The sequence below is a fragment of the Mycetomoellerius zeteki genome, unplaced genomic scaffold (assembly GCF_001594055.1).
Source record: "Mycetomoellerius zeteki isolate Tzet28-1 unplaced genomic scaffold, Tzet1.0 scaffold369, whole genome shotgun sequence".
NCBI lineage: Eukaryota > Metazoa > Arthropoda > Insecta > Hymenoptera > Formicidae > Mycetomoellerius > Mycetomoellerius zeteki.
The window spans coordinates 46,252-65,665 of record NW_017257359.1 but is presented as its reverse complement, the minus strand read 5'-3'; the positions used below and the strand labels follow the sequence as shown (position 1 = coordinate 65,665).

The 19,414-nt window shown below is 33.2% G+C and overlaps 2 protein-coding genes across 2 annotated transcripts in view; one reads left to right on the top strand and one right to left on the bottom strand.

Annotated features, from left to right (window-relative positions):
* The window catches only part of LOC108725933 (Trehalose transporter 1-1), a 30,289-nt gene extending 27,800 nt beyond the window's left edge, over window positions 1-2,489 (bottom strand). The window contains exon 1 of the mRNA XM_018453250.1: window positions 947-2,489. Coding sequence (XP_018308752.1) covers window positions 947-1,018 — 72 coding nt within the window. The 5' untranslated portion in view covers window positions 1,019-2,489. The remainder of the gene's footprint in view (window positions 1-946) is intronic.
* LOC108725934 (Regulator of cullins 2) overlaps window positions 1-19,414 on the top strand; it is a 52,913-nt gene that overhangs the window by 30,783 nt on the left and 2,716 nt on the right. The gene's annotated exons all lie outside the window — the stretch shown is intronic.

The window sequence follows — 19,414 nt, the reverse complement described above, 5'->3', positions numbered from 1 at the left end:
CGAGGATGTGCGAATCGAAATAAATGTGATAAATTAATCACGATAACAGTTCGATATCGCGACTTTTATGCATCGAGATACGAGATACAAAATTTTAGACCTTTCTCTTTGCGAAAAATGAAGAAGGCATAAAGAATCACTGTAGGACAAAAATACGAAGGAAAAATTCGCGGTACCTAGTTTCAAAGACACAATTAATTAACGTGTAAAAAAACTACATCGCAATATTTCGCTCTTTTTTATAATCCATTCCTACGTTCCTTAAACTGAAAAAAATGTCACTATTCATAACCCAACAGTTTGTCATTCGCGATTTACGCCCGTTTCCACCAATATCCACCAAATAGTTTAACTTTAATCTCGGTTCAATTAACTCCTCATTTTTTTCTAAGAATTAGAGAATGAGATGAAAAATAATTTTTAATTAAATTCATTGGTGGAAACGAGGCGTAAAGGGACTGAAAATTTAATCAAAGTTAGACAATAGAAGAGAAAGGGGAGCAAAAGAAAGAGATAGAGAGAGAGAGAGAGAGAGAGAGAGAGAGAGAGGTGATGCAAGGAGAGGAAAGAAAGACAGGTCGGGAAAAGAGAGTCGCGGCCGGAAAGTCGAGAAAAAAAAATGCACTGTAGAGGCGGCAGCCGCTTGCCGCCGGTGCAATGGAAATTTCCAGTGGGTTAAGGGTGGGGAAGAGGTAGGCAGGAGGAGACGGAGAACGGGAAAGAGAAAATGAGAGAGAAAGAGCGAATGAGCGAGTGAGAGAATGAGTGAACGAGGGTGACCGTCGGGTGCACCGGAGAGAAGGATGGCGGACGACGGCCGGCTCCTGCCGTGGAAACCGGACGCGGCTTGCCACGGAGAGAAACCTAGATGAGAACAAGCGGCGCCGGGAGTGCGCGGTCTCCGCCATCCGGTGGTTACCCGGCCGGCGGCGTGCAGGAGTCTTACCTTCGTTTTCGCGAAGGGCGGCAGGCATAGGGGCCATGGCTGCATCATCTGTCTCCTTTGGAAGCCGGGCATCCTGTCGTCGCGTAGGTACTGTCGTCAGTAGGGGGAAAGGGGAAGAATTGACGAGCGCCGACTGTGCGGCTTTTCACACTCTGTCGCGTCTCTCTCGCGTCTCTCTCGCGGGCAAGTGTGTCTCTAAACGACCAGCTGCTGGGTGTCGTCGTTGGGACTCTCCTCCGATGTCGTCGTCGTCGTGACTTGGCCTGGTATTGGCGCGAGCCTTTAAATTGGTCGTAGTCGTGGGTTATCGGCCGCTTATCCCGTCAAATAAGAATTACTTCCAGCTGCTTCGGTTGGGCCTGCCTCTTCGGGTGCCCCTCACGAGCGACGCCGATGAGATATATGGGTGGCCGTCGGCTAGGTCGCGCGCGACTCCTCTCTCGTCAATGTGCGACCGGCGCGTGCAGTGCGCCTTGATCTGCCGGCGGACGCGTGCGTGGGTGGCTACGTACGCAGGTGCGCGCGTATGTATATTATACGTGCGTGCGTGCGTTATCCCGTACTCGTTTGCGCGCGCGCGCACGTCGTAGCCGATCACACGTGGCTCTGTTATGACAGCGGGCAGGATACCCCGAACGTCGTGTGACAGAATGTCGTTGTTGTTGTCGTCGTCACCGTGTCGTTCGCTGACAACAGCTGCGACCGATTGAAACGCGCTTTCTTTCCGCGCGTCTTCGATCGATCGCGTTCGATACCGCGTATCGCGTCTACGTAGTCGCGGCACTCCGCGTGCGTGCGTGGGTGGTCGGTCGATCGATCGGATGGAGTGGCTTAGTTGGATGAATGCGTGCGTGCGTGCGTATACGTGCGAACGTTGGTGCGTCGTCGGGCAAGAGAGCCAGGTGTGCGAACGTTGGCGTGGTGTTACGCACCCTCGAGAGATGTGACGCAAGGAACGATCGGAGCCTAAATGAGAACCGTTCTCTCGGGCTCGCTACCTGTCTCCGTGATTCACCACCTCCACCGCACCACTACGCCGGCTCCGTGTCGCGGATATAGTATAGTTATCGCCGCGGTTCGCTTCTGTTGCTCCCGTCTACGAATTCGTTCGGAAAGCTACCGGGGAAAGGGGTCCCACCACGTGTGAGGAAATTCCTTTTCACAAAAAAAAAAAAATCGGATTCTTCTCTCTCGCGACCGCAAAATTCTTCTTTTTACACGTCGCCTATCGGTGGCCTTATCGTCGATGACGTGTGGGTTCTCGGTGTATTTAAACAACGAGAATTCCTGATGATTGTCGCTCGAGAACGGGTTCAAGAATCTCGATTTATCCTCTCTGTTTTTTCTTTCTCCCTCCCTCTCTCTCTCTTTCTCTCTCTCTCCACGGTGTGTTGACGTCTCCAAAATATGCCGTTTTGTTGTCGTTTACGTCTCGTGTCGATTTTCTCAATCGTCCGGTCGTTACGCTCCTACGGCTCGGTTGACATGGAAAAGTCTGATGTTACGTGTGTTTTGGGGAACTTTGCTAATCGGTTCGGGAGGTTTGTCTCTTATACACACCGCTGCGAACATAAACCACGCCTCTTTTGCGCGTCCGTAGGGAGGGGGGGGACGCGTTTTCGCGCGGTACGCGGCGTCGCGTCGCGGCACAGCGCGGAGCGGTGCGACGCAAGGCGACGCGACGGAGCTGCAACACGCCGCGCGCGAATTTATCAGATCTCTGCGAGGCCTCGGTGTTACCCACGCTCTTCGTTCCGAGTGCTTGGCGCCGCGCTGTGTTGCATCAGACTTGATCATCTAAATGTAACCGGTTAGATATTAAATCAGCGTCCGAAAGTTTCTTCCTGTCTTCTTTTTTTTTTCTTGCGTCTCTTTTTCTATAAATTGCGAGGTGTGCTTGTCCACAATCCAAACTTCTGTTGCGTTTATATAGTGAACAATGGGCAATTTTTCTGGAGAACAATACATTATAAATTATAAAAGCACGTTGAGAGAGATGAATAGATGTTAACGCGTTCTCATAGACTTGTTTCAAGCCGTCGGCACTCAACTTTCAAAGGAATTCTCGCTATGGTTCATATTCTTTAAATGGCTTTATTTTTTTTGCTTTGCATAATCTTTCATGTTTTTATTTTTAGTAATTTCTTTATTAGCTCTTTTCGAATCTGTACTTAACAAATTTAGTAGACAATCTCTTCATCCACCCTGGTTCCGAACCAGATAATAATGATTTAATTTTTACTAATTATTTATATTGTTATAAAATGCGAAAAGGATTTCGAACTGAGTTTTTTAAATCTTATTAGCAACTCGAGATGACTAAATTTTTGTAATTAATTATTAAATATCAAATATATGTATTAGATAAATATTAATTTCATGAGATATATCGTTATGAAGTTAATATCTTTTTTATATTTTTATTATTAATCGGAACTGAGAATATTTTTTTTTAAATAAATATTATGAAACGTAGATTAATTTTAAATCATCCATTGATAAATTTGTCGTGTTTCGGTCCCTGATTTGTCACTATCAATATGTTTGATTTCAATAATAACTAAATGGAACAAATTTTTTTAAATGAGTATTCTTTATTATTTTATAAAAGAACATTTGTGTTTATATTAATTGCATCATGAAAAATATATTTCAAATTATTATGTTCATAGGATTACACATTCGCATATTTTTCGCGGTATTGTAAAACATTTTTATGTGTGAAAAAGAAATTAAAAAATTAAAAATTAATAAGATATTTTGATATAATTTTTTAATAAAAATAAAAAAATTAATAAAAATTAAAAAAATTTAAATGTAAAATTATTGATTGTGACATTCAATTAATTATATACTTATAATGCTACAAAAAAGACGGCATTTTATCGATGGAAGACCGTAATAATTTTTTCTTTGCTAAAAATTCGAAATTTAACAAAACAAAAAAGAAAAAGATTGGGATAAAAAGATTTCCGAGTGTTATTACATTTAATAATTTTATAATGATGATACATTTATAACATAATAATGTACATGCTTGTCAACTATCAACAAGATCTTTTTGCAACGTATATCACTGTAGCGCTCGCGTCATTTATGCATTCTCACATGATAATTTGTGGGACAAGTTGCACCGATCTTTCACATTTATCCCATTTGCACCTAATATATTATACATTAATAGATATCGATCTTTTTGAAAGTTGTGCTATTCACGCTATTCATTGTGTATAAAATGCGTTTCCCAGCGTTTGAAGCGTTCAACTTTAAAATAAATTCAAAATAAAAATATATTCCTCCACATAATTCCAAGCCTTGGTATTTCTTTACATATTTGTTCTTTACATACTTAATCCCTAATACTAGATTATTAGAAGAGCAAGTACCATACTCTTAAGGCTCCCGAGTAGTCACCACAGTCATATTGAATCGTGACGTCAGAAGCGAGGAATGACACGTTAATTTATGTTGCATGCCGTTTGTAACTAAAGACAATTTGGATAAATCTAAATGATGAGATTGCTTTAAAACATTTGTAAAAATCGATGAAAACTATGCTTATCCCTCCTGACAATCAGTAAATAATCGTAAAAAGTGATAAAAGGCACATGAAGTGCTTTTATTCAATGCACATGCATAGCTTATTTTCACTTATACGTACCTTTTATCACTTTTTACAATTATTTACTGACTGTCGGGGAGATAAGCATAGTTTTCATCGATTTTTACAAATGTTTTAAAGCAATCTTATCATTTAGATTTATCCAAATTGTCTTTAGTTATAAATGGCATGCAACGTAAATTAACGTGTCATTCCTCGCTTCTGACGTCAAGATTCAATATGATTGCGGTGACTACTCAGGAGCCTTAACATTTTTTATTCTTCTAGTTTAGAACAATTTTTAAAATACATTTAAACTTTACGGCAAGAAAATAAGGATAATATAATCAGCCAACAAATTAAGTAACTCATTTTTCTATTTTCTTCAAACGATAATAAATGAAAAAGGCGAAATTTTTAAACATATATAATTAATCGTAATGTGCTTCAGCCTAAAATTGAAGGATTATATCGTTAAAACGCATGGTGAACTGATGAGACATGGATCAAGCGATATTTGTAACCATTGCTCATCGAGATAGGTTCAAACGGCGCAGTCTCGATCACCCATGGAAGGTTCGAGAGACGTTCGACCTCGTTCCACCATATATGTTAGTAGCCAGTCCTGTCTCCGTACACGCCTGTCAGCACGTACGCTTCACATCCCTGCTGTGGAAGTCTCGTATCGTCTCTTCCTCTTGCCTCTCTGGCCACAGATCCTTTTACACGATCGCGTATACAACAGCAGTACGCATTCAGCGAATAATGCTGAAGGATAGACGATTCCTTTAACATTCGTCTAGCATATTTTTAATTTGATACTGCTTTTATTGGGTCCATATCAGCTTTCTATATCTAGACTCTTATCAGTCATATATCTATTACGCGTGTTAATATTTAAATTCATTAGTCATTTAGTTTATCAAAAGATACTGATAAGAAAAGCTCGGAAGTTATAGTCTCTTATAATCACCTTTTCTGTCTAAGTACTTCCTAGCGAGTACTTAGAATAGCCACAGACATTGAACTATTGCGGTACGTGCCTTCAGCATGATGTGTCGCTTAATTCTTAGCAATCCAGTTAGAGAGTCTACGGCTGTTATTCTCAGCGTTTAGTCGTTAGCAAGCTAAGCAATTCTTAACTGTAAGTGAAAGACAGTTAATAAGAAAAACAACTTCCGAATCTTGTTGATAATTTCAGCAATAAAAAATTCTTTTGTTACAATGAAACGTTTGTATGATGAATTATCTACAATATTTATAATGCATATAACGTAAATGTCATTCTTTTATTTTATATACATATATGATTTTTTCTATTTTAATTACACGAGTATCATTTTTATTCTTTTTTCTTAACCTACATATGAATGTAAATATAAAATGTATAAAAATAAAAACAAAAACATAAAATGTATAAATATGTATGTATATTTATATATATAGTATGTAAATAAAATAATATAAATAAATTTGTTATAAATTTTATATGTATATTATATTCAAATACATATTTTTTTCTCTTACTCATGTTATTGTAAGAGAGAGAGAGAGAGAGAGAGAGAGATCAATTTTTTTAATTAAATTATAAATCAAACATATTATACATATCTTCGTAAAAAATTTGCACCATAAATTATCGGACTAATATAATATTTCAGGTATTCACTTTTTTTTCCTGAAATTTTGATGTATCAAATTTTATCTGATACCGATACGAACTTTCGCGACCGTGAATTTGATGAATGTAGAAGAAAATATGTCAATAATTACATGTATGATTTTTATTTACGCTATAATTTACATATAATATTATATACACTATATAAAATATAGCGTAATTCAGGAATACATGTGTAAATATTATTTTTATTGATATTTTTGTTACATTTTTTATTGAAAGATAATAGCTTTTTAAAACAGTTTTCAATATTCCTGTACTAGCTGTTAAATTAAAATTTTGATAAAGTGAATTCTTTTAAATTAAATTAAAAATATATTTTGATTATATATTTGCGCTTCTGAAGCATAACCTAAATGAGTGACTAATTACAAGTATCATTCATAGCAAGTGTGCATAATCTGTAACTTTTTTTATTAAAGTAAAAAATAAGTATAGTTCTCGATCACTGTATTAAGACACTTTTTTTTGCTCAACTTTTTGAGAACCTCTAATTTATCGACAAACGCACGGATATATTTACAAAGCTCTTATGCTATTCCTTGATGCACCGTTATCTTTCGTATTTATCGCAATTTCAATAATCTTCCTTCCGTCTTGTGATTCCATGAATGATGCGATTTATCAGCATGAAAATAATCGATTGCTCTTTTATCGGCAATAATGCACGTTATTTCTTGTCCGTCAAGAATATATAACAGTTATTATCCACGTCCTTTATTCCTGTTTCTATCTCAATGTAGATTAACTTTAATTAATTTACTCTTTATCCTTTTCTAATTCTTAGAACTAGAAAAAGTTACTAACGACTGAAAAATTAAACCACGATTATTATATTTTTAACAGGAAATAACGTGCATTATTGTCAATAAAAGAGCAATCGATTACTTTCCGTATCATTGGCGGAATTACAAACCGGAAGGAAGATTATTGAAATTGCAATCAATATGAAAAATAACAGTGCACCAAGGATCACAAGATACTAGCAGCATTTCAGACAAGTTTATGGCCTGCATGAATTCTAATCAGTTATGCTTGAAAAAAGAAAGTGATTGGCCCGACCGATAATTCACGTATACTGTCTATGCAAACTAGCTACAGTGTAATTGTTGTTTGCAGTTTCGTAATTTGCATATCAGTTTTATCATTAAATAAATAGAAGCTATTTATATTGATAAAAAGGTTATTTTTGATTATAACTATTACTATAATAAGGTATATTAAGGAATTTGCAATTTGGATTGTCACCTGACTTCAAGATATCAAATATTAAAATTAAGTAGCGAAAATTGAAGTTCTTACGCAGAATAACCGACTTGAGTTTGTCGAAAAATATAGTTTTCTTGCTATATTATGCACACAATATTCTTTATATTTACATATTCTATTATTTAGAATATTATTTTATTACGATTTGCTGATCGAATATGCTGATGTATCACTGCGAGCAGTGATGTGCGTTCTTTCTAGTAACGTTTTATATTAATAAGGACGAGGGCTTTCAACTGTGAGATCGTCGATCAAAGGTCTTCAAACGACTGCACCCACCCCACTTTTGGAACGATTCCATTCAAAGAATACATCTCACTTTAATTAATTTCATTTGCGATTCGTATATTGCACTGCAACAACACGTCACGTTTTAAATACCATGAGTTTGTCGAACGCGTGTTTCGATGAAACAATTATATCCCATTAAATGCACTTATTTCACAACTTTCTACGATATCATATATTAATATCGTTAAATTTATGTAAAGCAATTTAAAGGAAATGTAACAAGAAAATTAGCTGTCATTTAAGAAAAAAAAAATGGGGCATCAGAATAATTGTAAAATTATTAATTGCATTGAAACATTATAGATAATAACTATGATTAAAAAGCATAAAAGAAAAAAATATTAAAAATTTATGAAGAATTCTATTGTATATGACATGATACGATGTACGTGAATATTATTATATATTGATGGATTGCATATTACAATGGAATTTATTTAGTATTGTATAAAAGCTCTCTGGTTCAGATTTGTTTTAAGAAAGGATGATGTTCAGATTCGATGATTCCAACTCGTAATAATGGCTACATGCATAGAACAGAAACATTGTATGAGCGATAAATTGGTTTATTCCAGGATAATAAAAAGAGTATTGACAACATTTAATTTTAGATTTATTTTTTTTATGAAACACATATATATGTCATAAGATTAAATATCTATAATAAAATTATATTTCGAAAATTGAAGCACAAGAAACACTTTAGATGTTTTCGCAAAAAATATTCATATGAAAATATTAATACAAAAATACGACTGTACATGAAAACATGAAAACGATGATATAAAAAGTTTTGTACAATTGTTATTTTTGGAAGATTCATTTGTAAAAAAAATTACTTATTTTAAAAAGTAGCGTTTGAAAACTTAGGTATAGATAAAATGTCATATATGAATTTGATATATCGAATGTTTGTCAAAATATTTTATACGAAAATCTTACCATTTTCTTGAAAAAACGAGGTCTGGATAAAATCAAATCCGCTCCTAAGATTTGTCGTTACTACGCTATGGAACTGAAAATTTCGGAATGTATCGCAAAAACTTTTCTTGTATTAGCGAAAAACAAACAAATGCGGTCTATCTCTTTGTTGTTACTACTGCGTACTGTACAAAGCACACTGTGCAAAGCACACTTCTAAAGTAACCACGACGCATCCCGATAAGGTATTCATATTCATACGTTTTACATTTTACACTTTTAAACGCTTTTACGTCAGCTCGATTTGCACAATGATGATCCTAATTTGTAATGCTTTTGTAAGTAATTATTTCGGCAAGTTAGCATGTATATAAGATATATTAAAAATTATTCGCTTTTTTTTATAAATCCTTACTTAGAAATCGTTTGATTTGAATAAAATTTTATTGGTTTGTAAAATAAACAAATGCAATTTTGATATAATTTTTCGTTTCAGGTTAACATTCAAATTAAAAATGACGTCTATTATAATATTGCAATGTTAAATATTTGTGATACTATTGATTACAATACAAATTTAGATGTTCTTAATTAAAATTTTTGTATTTATACATCTATAATTATACATATTGTCTTTGCACCTTATTATAATAATGTTAAATTTTTGAAAAAAAACGTATTTTTGATGACTCTTTTATCAAGAAATCTCTTAAAAAGCTTTCCTATCACATATAATTCTTTGTTCCTTTGGATACAATGGAATATTCTCCTCTTTATCTATTTAAAGTAGTTGATGCGAAAATGCGTTAGTAATCTTTTCTAACAACTTCAAACGATGAGTTCTATCGGTAAGTTTCCTATGTTATTCCCGTGAGGACGAAGGTCAGGAATAAGCGCGCTCAACCGGAAAATGCGTAGATCATTTTAAGTTGACATTGGCAAAGAGTCAGTATTCCCTTCATGCAATTATGTACGTGTCACTTAACAAATCTGAGGAAATTGATTGACTTAAAGTAGTACTACTCTTAAATGCTTCTCTGTTTACAGTAACTTACGAAAGATATCCTATTATCATTTAATTTAGATTCGCAAGCAAAATTTGCGTATGTGATTCTCATCCATATTTATATGTTGAGAGCGGGACTTGTTTCGAATTATTTGTTTAATACGAATTTATAGCTAAAAGACAAGAATACCAGCTAAGATTGTGAAAAGTTATTGCCGTAATAAAATAAAAAATTGCTCGCAAAGAATTATATGTTGGATTGCAATATATATATCATTATAAATGGACAAAGAGAGAGAGAGAGAGAGTCGAAATTATATATTTTTGATGAAACTATTAATTGTGAATCAACTTTTGTTAATCACGGGAAACGCCGTTATACAAAGTATTACGTACTTTGAGCATTGTAAAATTAAATATACCTACTTCAATATACAGAATGTAATGAAATTTACATAATCTAACTGAAATGTGGTGGTTTCCTGTGTAAAAATAGCTCAAGTGCAAAACAAAGCATTTCGTTTTTGAATATATAATAAATTTCCACTCTCAAAAGCGAACATTATACAACATTATACAACAAGATAAATGTACAATAAAAAAGAAATACTCTTCACAAATGTACGTCACTTGTGGGTACACGCGTTTACCGTCGTAAGCCGCAAGGTGTTAGTACCTCGTCTGCATATGTTGACCAAAGTTATTGAAAGATGCAAAACACTTTATTGAATATGCGTGGTCTGCGCTATTCTGAGTTAGTTGAATATCAATTCGCTGCATCGTAAATTATTTTTTGTTCCGATTGTTCGTTGCAATAGCAAACCTATCTACGATAACTATTATCATACGAGTTTCAATTAATTACTCAAGATGTCACATATAAAGCAAGACGCAATTAGAAAAGAATAATTATCTTATTCTAATAATATTCATTCTCTTTTTGTAAGACGAAATCTTAGAGATGCATAAATCGTTGTGTGAAAGACGATTTTGTATTTGTATTTTTTTTAATGAAATAATACTTACAGCATTATTATTACTAAATGTGGCTAATTTCTACAAGATACTTGTCACGCATTTTTTTTTCAGTTACATGTTTTGAAGCAATTTCTTGTCTAACGAATTGTCGAATGGAATTGTATCTATTTTAGGAAATTCTTTAATAATAAATATCTCGATATTGAATACAATATTTCAATATGTATATATGAAGTCGCGAAAATGAAATTTTTCCGTATGAAGCCTACTTTTTGATATTCGATCTTTGAAGTGCAATAGGGCGGCGTGTTCCAGAATGATATAATTCTCAGATAATTTGTATTTGCATCGCGTGCAGTTCTCACGTTATCCAATGTTTACTTATTTCAAAGCGTTGACTCGCGTACGTCTCTCTTTCTCTCATCTTTATCTGCGAAGTTCGAGCTATGTCGATGTCACGTTGTTATCAAGGTGATACTCGTGAACTTGACCCGTTCCGTTTCGTTCGCGACTTCTTGGCGTGAGGATCCAGCCGTAAACTTACAAATGCTCGCACGTGCATCACTACCGCTCGAGCGCTCGCGCGATCGGGCGTCGCGCCGTTCCACGGTTATGCATACGCTCGCATCTTTTCTCTCGACGCGATCTCCTCGTCGTTGTATATCATGGCCGAATCACAATTGATCAGGGTTAACTAACGGGTCGACTGACGTTATTAATGGCCAAGGAAAAGTACCTGGTAAAGATTTTGACAAACCCTCTCTTTTATGACGTAAAAACGTTACGAGAGAATGCATTTGTGCATCGTAAAGTCTTTTTAAGGAAAACGGAAATTTTTTCTAGTCACTTATAATGTTGTTAATAATTAAGTTACTTAGAATGTTGTTAACAATTAAGTTTACCTTGGTGAAAAAAATTCTTATATTTCATATTTTTTAGAATCTATAGATTTTAAATTTATAAATATTTCTGCAAAATTACCTTAAACTTTTTCAGATTTTTTTTTCCAGAAATTATATAATGAGAAATTTTAGAAATTTTTTAGAATATTTCGGAATTTACATATACATATGAAAAATTCTAAAAAAGATCTCTAGACTTTCTCTGACACTTCTAAAGAGTATTCCAATTTATATAAAAAAATTTGAGAAATTTTTTTTAAAGTAACAAAATTATATAAAAATTCTAAAAATTATACGAAAAATTAAAAAAAAAATGTTCACCAGGTAATGATAAGATACTTGTCGAGATTTTGAAATAATTTTATAATAATTCATATCTTAGGTATATGTATATTGCGAAAAAGCAGCTTATCAGGATACCGCAATCACGGATCTTCGTAATTCAAATTATAATTTTTTATAATTTAATCAGAAAAATGGAAATTATCAGTACTCTTCCAGAAACATTACGTTACTTCGTTACGCAACGATTTCATAGTTTTCACTTGGACGTGAATGATGGAAAAAACCTGTCCGTGAAAATTAGGGCAATTTGTCTGTTCGCGCTTGGTCGATACTGCGATAAATTGGAAAACAAAGACGATAATTTTTGTCTCTAGGAAGAGCTGTGACGCAAAACAAACTGACTCGATTATTAGCATCATAAAAATTTGTGTGTGACAATTATCGATCTTCTTTTTGGTCGAGAATCAAAGTTGCTGAAACATTCGAGAGCAGTGACTATAGTTAATCACAAAATAATATTGTCTAATATTATCAAATAATAATTATTAAATATACTATACTTATAAGCCTTTTCTGCCTTTCCCTTTATTAAAGTTCTACGCAATTTCTTCTTAAGGAAATAAAATCAAATTGATTATTCTTCATAATAATGACTTGAGCACGAAAACGACTTTCATGAACACTCGTTTTCTTGTAGAGAATGCTTCAATAAAGCCATATCGTAAACCGTCTAAAAATAAAATTTTCTATGCTTCTCGTTGATCGATTGTTCTATAGTTAGACCAAACGTGATCCCATCAACTTAAAGGCCAATTCGGCTCGATGAGCGCACGGCAATTAATTAATTGAAGCAAGGAGCTTTTCTTGAACATTCGAATGATTAATACGTACCATTAGTGCGTACGATCGCTATATCGAAGAATCGGCTATTTCGTAATGTGTATTTCCGTATACAACGTATATGCACAAACAGCAATGAACACGGCTCATCCACGTCGTTCGATAAGTTATCCCAGGGAGGCGGCTCTCGATTTATTTTAACCTTGCAAATCTATTCGTGACCACGCAGAATTGATGCGATTGTCCGTGACGAAATAGCCGTCATTGTCGTGAATACTGAACCAAAACTGTACTTAAATACAATAAAATATTCATTAAATTATGAAAAAATAATGAAAATATTAGTCCAATGAATTCTCATAATGATTTAGATTATAAAACTATTACTAGAATTCATTGCAAGAATGAATATATAGTTGTATAAATAAATCCAGTTATTGTATCAATGAATTAACTACATTAAGTCGGACATTAAGTCGGACATTGATTAACGATCATTCATTGGACCAAAAATGAACAAAATTTTTTTCAGTAAAAGCGCGATTGTTACTTTACTATTAAATTCGCGTTATGTCGAGCGCATTTCCTGATGTACTTGAGAATATTTTCCCGATGATAACGCGGTGATTACTGTTGTTCTCGTAACAGGAAAAAGAGGCTGATAATTGGCACATTTATGTACAAGTAACCAAAACAACGTATCCCATGATACAGACGGCGATCGCGTTAAAATTTCCGCGCCGACATATTCGCAGTTTAACTCAACATATTGTGATCATTTGACCGTCATCCCGGTTGATAATGATATCGTGCGGATTAAAGAACCACGCCATGCTTACAATGAGTGCTTGATGAACGGAATCGTACAATAACGCCCTTGTTATATCGCGAGCGACGCGAGCTGCTTTTAATATGTTAAATGCAAATAGATACACGTGATCTTATATTGATCTGGAATTAATAAATTTTAAAGCCATTAAAATTTTTTCAAAATTTTATTAGATATTTTGTATGTCGTTGGCGTTTTAAAATTAATATTAATCGTAATTAGAATTATATTTGAAAGAATGCTTTATAACAGGCCTGTCCAATTTGAGTTCTGGAGCCAAAACGCAAAGCCATTGATGTAAAAAATTCAATGTGGGTAAGATTTCGGGGACTATAAAGTATTGATAAGTGTCACTCAGAAGTATCGATACTTTGCAGTCTCCGAAATTTTACACTGAATTTTTTTTGCATCGATGGTTTTGGCTCTGGAGCTCAAATAGGACAGACCTGTTTTATAATAATGTGTCAATGTTTTATCTTTTCTATTGTATAAAAATAGATAGATATTGCATTTATCGATATTTGATAATTTTGTCAAGTATCGATACTTAATAAGTACTCGATAATAACATCGAATAATCAGTATCAGCGCAAATTGATTGAGTCAAAGACATCTGTTGTAAGGTATCTAATAATTCTAGGATATCATATACACATAGTTTGATAATACATATTAATTATTTGTATTAAATGATATTTTTAGAAAGCGCTTTTATTTAATCACAGAAAATATTGATATGTCTGATGGAAAAATAGTGAATAATTTTAATTTTGACTGTTGTATCGAACTTAAATTAAATCTCCAATTGTTTATCATGATGAATTGACTACAATTGTTTAATGCCAACGTAACGTCCGTGAATATATTTTAATGAAATATGAGTGCACACGATTTTCGTTTTCTTCGCAAACTGTAATTTAGACTTTTTCTGTAACATCGTTATCTATATGTTAGAAATGACACAATGAGATCTTATCAAAGTAAAAACATTGATAAATGAAAACTGCAGAAGAGATCGTGTTAATATATCACATGATTTATTGCAAATGTTTATATAATTTAGAAAATGTCATTCATAAATAGAGTCAAATATGATCGTTGATGAAATGAAACGCTTCGCGTATGCAACCTGATTTAATCAAAATATATTGGCGGGCATTACGTCAGAGTAATACGATTGAAGTAAATTTATCATGACGCAACAGACTACTTACACGCTCACAACAATGTAAGATTTAATAATGCTGATAAGCTTGGAAAATTCCAAGAGATCCATGAATTATCCGACGCAATAGGATGAAGAACATACGGGATATATAGCTATTAACTTCACTGTAATCATTCAAGTAGTACATCATTGTGCGAAATCCCAGGAACGTAACATTAGTTTTTTAATATATCTTTTATAATGTATAGTAGTACATTCCCTTATCAAGATCTTAATATCAAACTTCAAAATCGCAAATCCATAAATTAAATTAACTCTCAGCAGTATAAAGGAAACTATGTCAAATTGCTTACTGCGGATCAGAATTGTATGTAAATACTGAAACAAATTCCCAACATATCAGATGTTCGTGAAGTACATCTTCGCAAAGAAGGTTCTCCTTCATGCAACGCAAAAAGTTAAATTAAGACCTTGCCTGTCCAACGGATTTTATGTTTTAGATTTTATCGTACGCCATGCAGTATTGTATAAAATATTATACTTAATATAATTAAAGTTGCATCCTCGTGAGTAAACTGTGTTGAATGCATTTTTATTTTACGTTGCTATTTAGCTATTTGTATTTCTTAAAATTTTATTCTAGATTAGAATAAAATTATTTTACTATTTTAGCTTTTAAAGTTTTTGATAGCGTTGGCCATCAATGATCATTATAGTAGTCAATGTACTAAAAAATAACGACTGCTTCTGAAATTTTCTGTTAGCGAATAACCTTACATTCTCTAATATATAACTTATTATATTTGGTATTCAAAATTTAAATCTAAAAATGCAACCCCCGACGATTCACACCTTCAATATATATGCGGCCCTGAATCGAACAATTACATATGTGCGTGCTTATCATGTCAATCGTCTTCGCCGGCGTCTTCGTTCGCCGCGATTAATTGGCCCAATAGCTTGCTTAGATCTGGGGGCGCGTCCAACATATTGCTCCGATCCCCCGGAGGGGATCAATGAGAAGAGGGCACCCATCACATTTCTTTGTCTCTCTCTTTCTTTCTCGCACTCTCTCTACAGCGATCGTCGTAAGTTAATCGACGAAGCGCCAGCAGACGCCAAGATAACGACGGAAATTTCTTTCTCGTCATTCGAGACCTTGATTGAATTGTATCGGTATAAACAAATATATTGTTGACGAGCTCACTCAAGAAAACAAATCTATGCGAAGTTAAGGGTAGGTCATGAGTCTCTCTCTCTCTCTCTCTCTCTCTCTCTCTCTCTCTCTCTCTCTCTCTCTGTCTCTCTCTAAAGAAATGCATAGAAAAAGATTTTTTGTTATTCTATGCAGATATTTATTATAAACAAATGGGAAAAGAAGGATTGGAAGAAAATAATATTTTCTCCAATGTAAGAACTAATGGCAGATATTTACTTTTCGACGAATGACAGATATTGTTAAGATTGACTTCATAGACAAAAATAACGACAATAGTTTTAAAACAATAATATTATACCAAGAAAAAAGTTATTGATTTAAAAAAATATTAGTTAATTCACAAGTTAACTTTAGAATTTTTAATTTAAAGAATTTTAACTAAATTTAAAAGTATAATATAATAACATACTTCATCTGACTGACCAACAAGTCAAAAACTGGTTTTTGAACTAATAATTGTTATATGTAATGTTTGCGATATGGTGTTTTATGCTCGTGGTGAGTTTCCTTACTTTCATTGTAGTTTAAATTTATAAAAGTTTTTCAAAATCTTATCTCTGGTTATTCCAATAATTTTTCTCTTTTCTTTTTAACATTCATCTGTGTGTAATTCTTGTATAGAGATTTTAGTGTGGTGGAGCTCACCATGATAAGGTAGTTATTAAGCACACATTGTACATATTAGGGTGATTTGTCTCTGAAGAGGGCTCAAAAATGAGCCGAAACATGTAAACGCGTTTTTTAATAAAGAGGTTTGTGTTATATTGGTATATTATTTGCGCAATGACTACCGCGCCTGACTCCTATTGCCCTGTTTTCTCCAAATTTCTTTTGAATAGTAAGGAGTCCTTGTAGATTGATTTATGATAAATACTTGAATTAAAAAAATCATTATGAGAACTAAACGCATTTAGTCAAATTAAACAACTTTTTTCTCAGTGCAGCAATCTAACAAAAGCACAAAAATATTTTAATATAATTGTATATACATGTGTTATTTGATAAATATTGACATATTGACATATTGTATACATACGCGAAGACATCTTGAGATAACCAGATTATTTCATAAAAATATCATGATCAAAACTGGCTAAGAAGTCTATAAGAAGAGAAAACGATCATGAATTCGGCGAGTACTTGCAGTGCACGCAATTTTATTCAGTGTTATATGTTTTGTTGTATGTACGCAGAGGGACACAAATGCCTTACCATGTCTTTTTATAACTTCTCATTCCTTCTCATGCCTTCGTATTCTTTCTTGTATCTTCTTCGCGTGCAATTTTGGATGGCATTTATGTCCCCGTGTATACCTACTTTATTTTATCTAGAACAATCTTATTTTGTCACGATGGGCGTTTCTCTATATATTTGCGACATATCGGATTGTTAGCAATGCTATAATTATCGTACATGATAATTACGTGGTTAGACTCATTAGAGTTAGCTAAATCCGTGGAATTTTACCAGATATCTTGAAAAGTCGTATTAGCACGAACAATGTCAGATGATACTCGATATCGCTTTGAACGGCAAATATGAGATCTCTCAGTTGGAATGGCCATATTTTGTAATCGGAACAGTCGAGAGAGAAAATTAGATTAATATACGAACAACTGCCTCTGTTTGACTGTTTTATCTTTGTCTTAATTATACAACAAATTAAATTCTAGTATTTTTCAATTTCGTAATATTCTTCTCTAATTTTTCGTCTTTAATAAATTATTTGTTCAGTGAGTTTTTTATGTTTTACTGTATAGAATATTCATTATCGTAAACTTATACGATAAAATATTGTATAATATTGTAGTATGTTAGATGTGACTATAACGTTATACTGTGTTAAATAGAATATATTTTGTATATTATGTTATTATTCAACTATTTATGTTGTGTACAATTTTATAGCATGATGACATTTTTTAAGCGTTTTAAAAAACTTAAAGAAATGTATATATTTTCATATAATCATTAGCAAAATTTTTTCAAGAAAATAAGATTATGGATTTTTCCTTTTTTTACAGATCTATGGTTTTATGACTTTATGACCGATATTCACAGTCGATTCTTATATTTAAAAATCTGTCTTAAATACAGTCTTAAAATGTCATAATAGAGCCATATTAGCATCTTAAGACATTACTCGGAACGATTTTAAAATAAGAACGGGCGTGAATACCGGCTTATGAATTTATTCACAAAATTTAAAGCTGTATTCATGTATAGGTCTATGATTTAGAGATTTGTAAGAGAATTTATAAATGTACGAAATAAAAAAACTTATTTTTCTATAAATCTGTAAATTATAAAAACTATCAATTAACATTATTTAAATATAATAATATAATATTAGGCAAATAATGTCATTTATTATGATAATCAATTTTTATTGTTTTAAGCTCTTGATATACTTATTTATTTGTTAGTTAACATGTTGGATCTTGATTGTTTTGTCAATCGTAAAATTACTCAATGTTTATATATAATAGATATGTTTTTCGATTTAACTTGTAATAGTAGAGAGAGAGAGAGAGAGAGAGAGAGAGAAATAAACAGAACAACACAGTACTCTGTGTCATGTATACAAATTATACGTTTCACACATTCTGCGTTTTATTGACTATTTGTTTATATATTAGGTATACTTATCGTCGAATATTTAACGTATACAAGCAGAAATAAATTATTCATAATTTGTTTTTTGTTAACTTAGATATTGATTTTCGAATCTATGGGCTTTTATTACAACATGAATAATTTATTATATTTTCAAGCAGCCACGTTTGATGAATATTGAATCACGTTTAGCTACGTAGTTAGAAGAGCACAGATCACCTTGCACGTTTATCTTCTCAGCATCATCATGATGGACATCCTTTTAATTCTTGAGATTTCGAGGAGTAAGAAAAGAGTGTCTCTTTTTCTCCCTTGTGTTCTTCAGTATTCTTCCGTTCATCACGGAATGTCTGACTTGGGCGCGATTATGTTTGGTTTTTGCTGAATGAGCACGTTTACGTCTCACGGAAACGATTTTGATAAGGGATAAACGTGACACCATGCGAAAACTGCATAAGACGTAATACGTAGCGACAAATCATGAAGCATATAATTATTCGTTAAGCACAAAAATTACTATTCCTATATGCGGTTTTATTCCTTTATTATGCTAACGAAACTTCAACGTTTAAAAGATGAAAAGAAAGGAATTCAAAAAGAATATCGAAAATGAATGTATATGTGCAGTGTAAATAATGTTTTTTTTTCTAAAATCTTAAAGATCTTCTATTTTATAGAATTCTTTTGTAAAAAATAGGTAGTTGAATAAATAAATATATATACATACACATATATATATATATATATATATATACAGGGTGTTAGTTAAGTATGTCCGTACTCAACAGAGCGATTCTTTGGTTTATTTCAAGTAAAAAAGTCCATATAAACATGTGTCCTAAACGGCTTAGTTTCCAAAATA